This window comes from Monodon monoceros, unplaced genomic scaffold (genome assembly GCF_005190385.1).
Source record: "Monodon monoceros isolate NGI ecotype Baffin Bay Population unplaced genomic scaffold, NGI_Narwhal_1 Super_Scaffold_1, whole genome shotgun sequence".
Taxonomy (NCBI): Eukaryota; Metazoa; Chordata; class Mammalia; order Artiodactyla; family Monodontidae; genus Monodon; species Monodon monoceros.
The window spans coordinates 63,361,949-63,372,750 of NW_021703765.1; the positions used below are offsets into that span (position 1 = coordinate 63,361,949).

A 10,802-nucleotide genomic window follows, 5' to 3' on the forward strand; every position below is an offset into this window, starting at 1 on the left:
GTAGAAGCAATAGTATAATGAATCCCCTCAAACTTATTGCCCAGTTTCAACAATTAACAAACATTCTTGCCATTCTTTATATATTACTTTTTAAATAGAAAGAAACCCATAATAAATAATATTTTTATCTTTTCCTAAAATAGAAGGAACTGATGAGCTCCTTGGATATCTAAACCAAGAGATAACATTCAGATTGTTAGCTAAAGATTTTTTAAAAAACAACAGCTGAAAAAAAACAAAACAACAGCTGAGCAGGGCTCTTACTATTTTTCAGACCTTCCACTGTGCAGGCCGTGCTGGAGCCCTGTAAGAGATAAGGACTCTGACCCTCGACCTTCTACCAGTGCTGGGCGCCAGGGTCGAGGAGATCCCTTTTTTCAGGGAGAAACTAAATGAGACCCTTTGCTTCTTTTCCACCTTGAATAAACATAACCTTTCAACTCTGGGGCTCATGTTCTTTTTCTAAAAGGGCTCTTTCTTCACATTCTGTTGTGCTTGCATTCAATGAGCTTAAGAGACCCAGTGGCAATGTCCTTTCCGAAACAGCCACATAATCCAAAGGGACGTGAAAGAATGTACCAATTCTAAACATCTTCTAGGTGTGGAAGGCAAAGGTGACACAAAAACAAGCCATACCCTGGGTTAGCCCCATCCAAACACCAAGAACTGAGGTGATCCTTGGGGAAAACTCTGAAGCAATCACCGGCAGCTCATCTGTTTGTTCACTCGTGTGTTCATTCACTCATCCAAATACTAGTCAGCAGCTACCCTTTGTCAACAGTTCAGGAGAAGAATGAGGCAGGACAGGCTGTACCCTCAAGGAGCCCCCAGCCTGGCAGGGAGGGAGGCCAGCCAACAACATGCTATGAGAAAGCTGCATGAGGGGTGGAGCAGGGGGAAGACGTGACACCTGAGCTGAAAGGGCAGCAGGCATATTGGGAAGCAGGAGCTAGCAGAGAATATTCAGGGAAGGACCGGCAGCTTGACTGAGTGCAGCTGTGAAGGGGCAGAGCGGTAACAGGAATAGGGAGAGAAGTAGATAGAACCAGCTCCCAAAGGAGTCTGTATGCCTCCCAAAACTGAGGAACCAGCCAAACTCTTTAGATTCACTGTTAGACTCGAGCAGCAGATAGAGGAGGGGGTGGAGAGGACAGCACAAAAATAACCAGGAGGAGCTTTGTTTGTGTCCTCCTGTTTCACCGCAGGGATGGCCAAACAGAGGCCTGCCTGCGTAGTCTACCTCCCACTGCAAGGCCTGTGCAGACATCAGTTGAACACACACTCCCCTGAGCCTGAACGTGGCCTGGAAAATCCTTCTCGGTTCAGCGCTCCAGACGGCTACCTACTATCATTAGAGCCACCCTGGGGCTAAACTACAAGCCCCCCCGAGAGCAGGAACTTTGTCTGCTTTGCATCACAGCTGTATCCTCAGTTCTTGGCCTGGCATCTAAGGCATAGCAGCCGCTCAGTAAGTCTTTCTTAAATGGAACTGAATCCGTCTTTTTCTACCTGCCTTCATTAATCACTCAGCCTGACCCCCACCTCCTCCCACCACTGTGGGCACCTGTGTCTCACATCGTTTAGCTCTGGGATATGGCACTCAGGCTCTACACCTTCCCCAACATCTCCTGAAGGTCTCAGGAGGGGCTGGCTGAGTAATATAATCAACAATTTGGGTCAAGATGTGAATGGAATGGCTGATAACGCTCACCACCTTCAGAGAGCAGCTGCATTTTCAAAGCAGATGAAGGGACAGGAGTTATGCAGACTTTCTGACATCCCTGGGGGGGTCTGGGGCAGATACCTTTGAGCTTTTCACAGTACCCTCTCTTCCAAATCAGAACACCAGACCTCTTGGTACAGGCCTTTCCCAAGAATCTTTCCAAAGCAAACGCATTCAAGAAGTAAGCCAACAGAGCTCCCTGCTCTGAGGAACTCCATACCTGCTGGGATCGCCTCTTCTGAGTATACTGTAACCACAATTTGAAACACTTGCGTAGCAATGTTATTCTGAAATGAAACACATAACACCAAGGTAACTGCCCTCCCACTTTCAGGTTTCAGGTTTTCAGAATTTTGTTTTGATTTTAAGGAAGGTAAATCTGGGCATAGGTACATCTTGAGCGGTAAAGGCACCCCAGGGGTTTCATTCTAAGGGAAATAAGAACCTGTTTTCTGTCATGAAATCTGCCAACCCCCCACCCCGACTTTGGACTGTGGCTTGCCCCCAAAATTTGACAACTTTCTTGTAAAGGTAATTAGACCACCAAGCACAGTGTCTCTGGAACTCAGGTAATATGTATGAAATCCCCCAAATATCCTGAATTTTCTGATTTTACGGCCAAACTCTGGGGCCTGTTTAGGACCACCTGGGTCTGTGACATGCTTTCACACAGTGATACTGAGAGTGAGAACCACATTCAGCTTTGTAAACCAGGATTTAGAATAATGATACATCCTGACAACTCCAAATTGACTCAGTTAAATACTGTGAGTCTCACTGACTCATTAAAAAGTGCCCCAAAATCATACCTATAACTATGCAAAATAAGTTAATTATACTCTTGGGAGAGGGTTTATCGAACATTTCTTTTCTTTCTTTCTTTTTTTTATTTTTGGCTGCATTGTGTCCCCGTTGCTATGTGCGGGCTTTCTCTAGTTACTGCGAGCAGGGGCCTCTCTTCATTGTGGTGCTCTGGCTTCTCATTGCGGTGGCTTCTCTTGTTGCGGAGCTCAGGCTCTAGGCGCATGGGCTTCAGTAGCTGTGGCCCGCGGGATCAGTAGCTGTGGCTCGCGGGCTCTAGACCGCAGGCTCAGCAGTTGTGGCTTACGGGCCCATGCTCTGAGGCATGTGGGATCTTCCCGGACCAGGGCCTGAACCCGTGACCCCTGCATTGGCAGGCAGATTCCCAACCACTGCGCCACCAGGGAAGCACTATCGAACATTTCTTGCAGCAAGAAAGTGAATAGTGGTTCCCTCTGAATAGTAAGACTAATGGGTTGAAGGAAGGGATCCAGGCATACTTTATTTTTAACTTTCTACTTCTTTCCTATACATTCTGAGTTTTTCTTGTGGACATGTGGTGCTTTTATTTATTTTAACTGAATGATTAACTCTAAAAAATTGAGGACACACTCTACACCCTCCAAGACCAAGCCACAAACACCCACTTGCCTGGGCCGTCTCTGTAACACTATCAGTGCCTACATTCCAAGATGGAACGTCACTAACATCTGAAAACTGAGGCAGTGGTAGCCGAGCACCAGCACAAACATCCTCATTCTACCTCCCATCCCATCAACCAAAAGGAAAAGGCAAGCTCAGGAACACTGGTTTACAGCAGGGCCTTTCTCAATCTGCCGCAGTAACACTGAGGGTGATGATGACTCCTGGAGACCAGCCAGTCAGTCACAACGGGCCCCTGGGGAGCCTGAAGGCCACAGTCCCTACCTGTAGTGGTCCCAGGCAGCACACAGGAAGGGGAGCTGCTCACTTTCCTCCCTCTGTTCAATCTGAGACTGCCAGAGGTTCCAGAACCTGTGCAGTAGCTGCAGCAAAACAGGAAGGAAACAGAAGTTGATTAAGGCAAAAGGTAAAATGATCTCTCTTGACCCATTAGTTAGCAAATCTGTAACTCCAGAAGACTGTAAGCTCCCCCAAAGCAGTAATTACCTCAATTTGGAGCACCCAACATATAAAAGATTTGCAAAATAATTATGGCCAAGCAATATGGAATTATTCTGGGCCAACATAAAAGGCAAAAAGCTGGATCTACCAAATCTATGTAAATCAGAATGAAGAAGGTATTCCTAATCTGGGCCTCATGGAAGACAAAGCCATTTTAGAAGTTAAAACTGATCTTATCACCTACCACTGCCTATAAAGTAGTCTTGCCAAAAAGTGTTTAACTTCAATCTAATCAAGCCCTTAGATCTAACTTCTAGTTTATAAGAGCTACACAGGAAAAAGGAAAATCAAATGACGTCAGAATGAAACAGAAAATTGGAGAATATGGAAGACTGTACAAAATAACTGGCATTCCTTTTCAAAAGGTTGTTATTAAGAAAGATAGTGTACATTATGCTAAGTGAAATAAGCCAATCACAAAAGGGCAAATACTGTAAATATGAGGTACCTAGAACAGTCAAATTCAAAGAGACAGAAAGGAGAATGGTGGTTGCCAGGGGCTGGGGGAGGAGAAGGAGAATGGGAGTTATTGTTTAATTCACAGAGTTTCAGTTTTGCAAGATGAAAGAGGTTCTGGACATGGATAATGGTGATGGTTGCACAATAATGTGAATGTACTTAACACCACTGAACTGTACACTTAAAAACGGTTAAGATGATAAATTCTGTGTATTTTACAATTAAAAAATAAACATGTTAAACAAAAGAAGTGGGGGTGGGGGGACTGTTATTAAGAGTCTTAAGAGACATAACCAAATGTAGAGTGAGCCATCAATCCTTAATTGAATCCTGGTTTTAATAAAACAGCTATAAAGACATTTTGGGGGCAACTGGGGAAATTTGAATATGGGTTGGGTATTGGTTAATATTAGAGCATTACTGTTCATTTTGTTAGGGATGATAATGATACTGTGGTTATGCAGGAAAATGTTCTTACTTTTGGGCAATACATACTGAAATGTTTAGGTGTAAAAGTGTCATAATGTCTGTAATTTACTTTGAAATGATTTGGGGAAAAAAAGCAAATATTAACAATTGTTGAATTTAGATGGTAAAATAGAGGTTTATTACACTATTCTTTATATTTTTCTGTATGCTTGAACATTTTTACAATTAGAATGCCCCTTTCTCCTACACTCAGAAACACAATCTACAGGTGGAGATAGAATGTTTGTTGCCCTCAGGTAAATTTAACCACTAAAGACAACAGACTCACAGTGCAAACATAACCAAAGCCTCCTGGAATGCAAGACTTAAAGTGTATTCCCTAGGTCAAGGTTGGAATCCACAGTCCCTGACCTCTGATTCAACTATCAATTTTTTTAGCAAACAGATAAAAAAAATGGGATTAAACAAGAGAAGAATAAGAGTTTCTCTAGCCTCTGGCATAGATTACTAAAGAAAATGGACACTAAGGATTTGGCGTCTAAAGGTCTGAACAAACCTCTAAGCACAAAGGTTAAAAGAAAAAGAGAATGGCCATCAGAAGAGGTGCCTTGATACAGAAGAGGACTCTCACCGTGACATCATGTTGCTGGTGAGCAAGATTCTTTCTTATTCGTTGGAGATGGGCATGGGCCACATTGTCTTTTAGGGCTCTAAAGCAAAAATGCTGTGAAAAGAAGAATGGACACAAATCAGTGGTGTGTCTGTAAAAATAAGAGCAATGCCCAAGAGGGTGGCAAGAAGCTCAGTAGTAGCTGTTCACAGCTGCTCCCATGTCCCAGAGAGTGTTTCTCTGTTTTGAGATTCAATTGAGAGCCTGATACAAGCCAGCCTGCACAGTAGACACTTAATAAATAGCTGTGGGACCACTCCCTGCAGTCCACAGATACTGCACAGGAACAAACACACCCGCACCTCTGACCAGGAGAGGTCCCTGTGACCCAGATGGAAACACCAGACAAAGGTCAAAACATCAACTCTGCCTCTCAGAAAAGAGACAGACTTCCAGCCTATGGTGGGGTTTTTTTTTTTTTTTTGCCATGTGGGGTCAATGTGTATGCTTACACAATTATAAATGCAGTTTTGTAAGAGTAAAATAGAAGGGAGAGAAGGAATTTTGAGAGAAGGTGACTGGTGGTGGGGGTGGGGGTGGGGTAGAGGCAGGACATGCTGGCCTGGCTCCAGCTCTGTCAAAAATGCCTCATGTGTGACTAAGCAAAGCACATTCCCCCACAGCCTGGCTTCAGTTTTCTGAGACAGAAGTGAAGCAACTAGGGCTTTTCATATCGTGCTCTGTGGACCCCCAGAGGCTCCTGAAAGTGTTCAGATGCCACCTCATGTGGTGAGGGTGGGGAAGAGCAGCCGGTAGAACAGACACTACTCCCCAGACCTAGCTTTGTCCACAGCATCTCTACTTTGATTGATTTCGAAGACTAGGTTTCCACCACTTAAAAAGGGGGTCTGCCATGTAGAACACCCCAGGACTAGATCACTTCTAAGGCTCCTTTGCAGCCCCAAAACCCTCTGATCCCACACCATCACCATCTCTGATCCAAAATGAAAATAGGGACATGACAATGAAGGGAGGCTTCATGATGGAAGCCATCCACACAACCAGATGCACTTAAGGAGCATGACGTGGGCCAGGTCCCCCAGGAATGGCTGCCTGAGCGAGGCTGTAGCGCCCTTACCAGCAAGCCTCGCCTGTGGTGCTCTTCTGCCACCTTCCGCCGCACAGCTGTCTCTGCGCACAGCAGCACGTCTACCAGAGTTAAGGCTTCTTGTCTCAACAAGGTCCCACCCCAGCCCAGAGTGATCCTAGTGACCCATCTGAAGGGTCCCGGCTGCAGGAGATGATGGGCATGCCAGGTGGGCTGGTGTCCGCCTCTGTCTCCCCCTGACAACCCAGGGAAGAAAGAACTAAGGGGAACCATGTGAGTTACTTATCTGCCTTTCACCCCTCTCATGCCCATTTCATGAGAGGCAAAAATAGTTGAGATAAACTGCCACCAGTTTGAGTAAACATTTCAAAATCTAAGCAGAACCTGCTCCAAGTTCTCCTGCATTCTGTTTTGGCATCACAATCCAGTCAGAAGTTTGTGCTAAAAACCTTGGAGTTATTTTCAAACCTTTTCTCCTCCCACCCCTTCCATCTTCTCAACTGCCAAGTCCATCTGCTGCCCCCCTAGGTCTCCCCGGTTCTGTCCCCACCCCCAGCACCATGCAGTACACTTGACTTGGTCCCCCTGTGCCAGCTTTGTTGCTACCATCGAGCTTTAGCCTTTCTGAAGTACAGATCTGCTGCATCACTTCTCTTCTCAAAAACCTGCAGAGGATCCCCAGCGCCACTGGGATTAAGCCCAAATTCCTGACCACCGCACACAAGGGCCCTACAATCTGGTCCCCAGCCTGCACCTACCTGCCCTCCATACCCCCACAACTCACTGCAGACCCCAGTCATCACCCCTGGCTGCTCTTCCTCACCTACACCTGCATAAATGCCACTCCTTACACCTGAACCACCCTTCCCGACCTCCCTGTTGGGAGAACGTGTCATCCCCCAAGGCTTAAATTCAGCTCAAACATCACCTCCTCGGCTAGATCTCCACAGTAGCCCTAGCAGGACTTGATACAAACTTTTATGATAGCACTTATCACGCCACATTACAAAGACTGGTTTTCATGTCTACTTTCCCCACTAGACAATGAGCTACTGTTAGTCTCTAAGTTTCCCTGTATTCCAGAATTTAGGCAGGAGTTTAAAACAAAGCAAGAGTTCAGTGAACAAATAAAAGTGTGGGTGAACACCCAAGGCGGTCCAAATCCCACACCTGGGCACGTATTGCAGCAGGGGCAGTGATTAAGAAGGTGCACTGGAGTCAAAAGCCTGGCTCTGCCAATGAGTTTGAAAATCACTTAGCACCCCCCAACCTGTTTCCTCATCTGTAAAATGGAGATGGTGAGACCTACTCCACAGGGTTGCTATGAGGATTAATGAGATAATGCAAAATGTCTGCACACAGTAAACAGCTCAATGAATGGAAGCTAGGATCATAATGACAGGGCCACCAAGGACAGATGGCTTTCTGAAAAAGCAATGAAATGAAACAAATCTGAAACAGAAATGAAATGAAGCAGAAATGGCTGTGGCTATTTCTACCATCTAATGGGTAGAAAAAAGCAATGAAATGATAACAAAATCAGGGCAGTGGCAGTGCCTCTGAGGGGGAGGAAAGGGAATGTAGTCAGGGAGAAGCAGACTGGGGTGTGAGCAATGTTCTGATTTTTTGAGTTGTGCTCATTTTACCATTATTCTTTAGACTATAAATGTTTGTTATATGCACTCTTTTGTATGAATATTCCCAAAATGAAACAAAATATTTTAAAAAGAAGTCAACAGAGATCCAAACTGTCTTAAACTGCTGGGTAACTACTTCCTATGTATCTCCTGACTTGTCTTATAGGCTGGTGAGCTCTTGCTGTTCTTGCTGTACAGACAGGGCTGGGTGGTGCAAAGGATACAGAGTTTCCAGTGAATAAAGGCCCTCCGCAGCACCATCCTCCTGGCCAGCCCCTCTACCCGCTCGTGGTGGATGTACAAGCTCTCCCTCCGCTTCCAGGCCCACCGCCAATCACAGAAGTGTGTCTGGAGCACAATGACGCAGTGGAATCCCTCAGCCATCTCTGCAACAGAGAAAATAGCTTAAGTGCTGCCCCCTCAAGGTTGGGCGATGAGCTGGAAGCACCTTTAAGACAGGATGAAACCCACTACTGGCAGGCATCAGGGCTTCAAGGCTGCTTGAAGAACGTTAGAATAAAAGGTGTTTTCTTGTTTTTTTTTTTTTTTTTTTTTTTTTTGGCCATGCCATGCAGCATGTGGGATCTTAGTTCCCCCACCAGGGATCAAACCCATGCCCCCTGCACTGGAAGCGTGAGTCTTAACCACTGGACTGCCAGGGAAGTCCCAGAATAAAAGGTTTTTAAACACGGGAGGAATCCCTTAGCTATCAGTATATCTCTTCTCTCCCAGGAAAGAGAAAAGGGTTCTATCAAAGGGCTGAGGCTCCTAGTTAGCTACTGAGGAGCAGTAATGGCGACTGCTGCTTTCAAAGAAGACTCCATTTCACTTTTGCCTCTTTATCAGTGTTTCCTGGATGGGATTTCAGGGTCTGAGTCAATGACACACAACTTGGTCAACATGCTGTCAAAGGCTTTTGTGAGCTTTCAGCCAGGCTACTACAGGCTGCCAGCTCCATCTCCTTTTAAGACTAATTAGCAACTGGCCTGATGAGCATAAGTCCAGCAAGTGGAAGGGAACTGGTCCTGGAATGAGAATGCCGTAACCGGAGGCATGGTAGCCGGCAGCTCATCATTAAATAGCTTCATGCCTTCAACTTCCAGGCTTGGGCAACCAGACAGGTGGTCCCCCGTCACTATTTTCACACGGACACATTCCCTCTCCCAAGAGACAGTGTAGGCAGCCTAGGAGGTCCCACAGGGAGGCCTAGGGTAAGCAGGAGAGCCTAACCCTGCGGCCAGCACAGTGTTCAACTCACTTCTCTGTGGGCTCAAGAAACTGAAGTACAAAAAGTACCTACGATCATGACCTATTTATCATTACTTCTGACCTCTCTCGAGGAAACAAAACCATCAGAATAGTGTTCAGAAGCTCAACATCATAAATCACATGCATCTGCATAACTGAGGATAAACAACCCAAATATCTATTAATACAAGAATGGCTAGGGACTTCCCTGGCGATCCAGTGGTTAGGATTCTGCGCTTCCACTGCATGGGGCATGGGTTCGATCCCTGGTCGGGGAACTAAGATCCTGCAAGATGCACAGCGAGGCCAAAAAAAAAAAAAAAAAAAAAATTGCTAAGTAGATTAAGATAAGCCCCTCTCCTGTAAAATACAATCATTTAAAAACTAACATTTATTAAGAACACTTAAAGACACAGGAAAGTATTGATTAGTTGTGTGAAAAAAAAAAGCAAGATACAGCCTAGATGGGAGAGGAGTCTAGGGGAGAATGGATACATACATGTTTATGTATGGCTGAGTCTCTTTGCTGTGAACCTGAAACTATCACAACATTATTAATCGGATATACTCCAATATAAAATAAAAAGTTAAAAAAAAAGATACAAAATTGTATGTATCATACTAATCATAATAATCACAGTATTTATAGCATAATTAAAATCCTATTGAATTAAATATTGATTAAAAAACAGAAGGAAATATATTAACTGTGAATTGAGGATGATTTATCTTCCCCCTTAATCTCCTTTTTGAAAATCTGTGGTGTAACACGGTTATATCTCCCCTTAATAAGTTACCACCCTACTGGCGGTAACAGGTAACACTCTGACCAACCCTCTGTCCCTGGAGCCCAGGACTTCCTGCTTACCTTTCCGCTGCCTCTTCTCTCTGCGCACCTGTAGGTATTCCAGCCAGGCCCTCAGGGCTCTCCACTGTTGCCAGTGCTGATGGTGTTTCACTGCAGAGACCATCTTCTGCCTCTCCCTCCAGACATGCAGAAGCTGTTCCTGCCACTGTGACCAAGCCTGAAAACCAGAGAAAAGACAACAGTCAATGGAGGCAGGAAAACAGAGGTGAAGTACTGGTGAGGGAAAAGAGAAACACACACACTGGAAAGGCTAAAATTAGATACACACACAGGAAAGGCTAAAAAGGAGGGGAAATTCCCAAGGAGAATCGTAAGTGATGGGAGTCTGGGGTGAAAAGATCTTTAAGAAGGGCATTCTCTGCTTCCAAAAAGTAATTTTGTTTTTGGATTAAGAAGGGGGAAAAAAAAGGACTAATAAAATCAATGCATATACAAGAAGCAGGGACAATCCAAGGGGTGATATATTTAATTCAGATTGGGGATAGGAGAGGAGGGTCTGCCTTTTCTTTCAAAGTGGGAGGAAGCCTACGGTCAAGAGGCCCTTTCTCAGGGACATTAGTCTCCAAGACGTGGACCTACAGAAACTGAGGGTCTACAGAAGGATTCCCTTAAGATTATCCATAAATGCACACCCTTGGGAAAGCCTTCGTGCACACTCAACAAAACGCATGCCCTACTTTGAAGGTGACTGTCATAGATGACTTGATACCTTCTCTTATACCTTTTTTTTGGGTTTTTTTTTTTTTTTTTTTTTT

General features: G+C 45.0%; 1 protein-coding gene across 13 annotated transcripts in view; it reads right to left on the minus strand.

The window, feature by feature from the left end:
• SFI1 (SFI1 centrin binding protein) overlaps window positions 1-10,802 on the minus strand; it is an 84,832-nt gene that overhangs the window by 26,109 nt on the left and 47,921 nt on the right. For 11 of the 13 annotated variants that reach the window (XM_029233552.1, XM_029233598.1, XM_029233570.1 and 8 more), the window contains 6 exons: window positions 10,048-10,204; window positions 8,156-8,317; window positions 6,325-6,395; window positions 5,208-5,300; window positions 3,452-3,549; window positions 1,944-2,010 (listed from right to left, as the gene is read on the minus strand). In XM_029233552.1, the coding sequence (XP_029089385.1) occupies window positions 1,944-2,010; window positions 3,452-3,549; window positions 5,208-5,300; window positions 6,325-6,395; window positions 8,156-8,317; window positions 10,048-10,204 (648 nt within the window). Of the gene's footprint in view, window positions 1-1,943; window positions 2,011-3,451; window positions 3,550-5,207; window positions 5,301-6,324; window positions 6,396-8,155; window positions 8,318-9,678; window positions 9,720-10,047; window positions 10,205-10,802 lie in introns of those variants that run through there. The other 2 variants (XM_029233631.1, XM_029233590.1) reach the window with 2 other exon arrangements.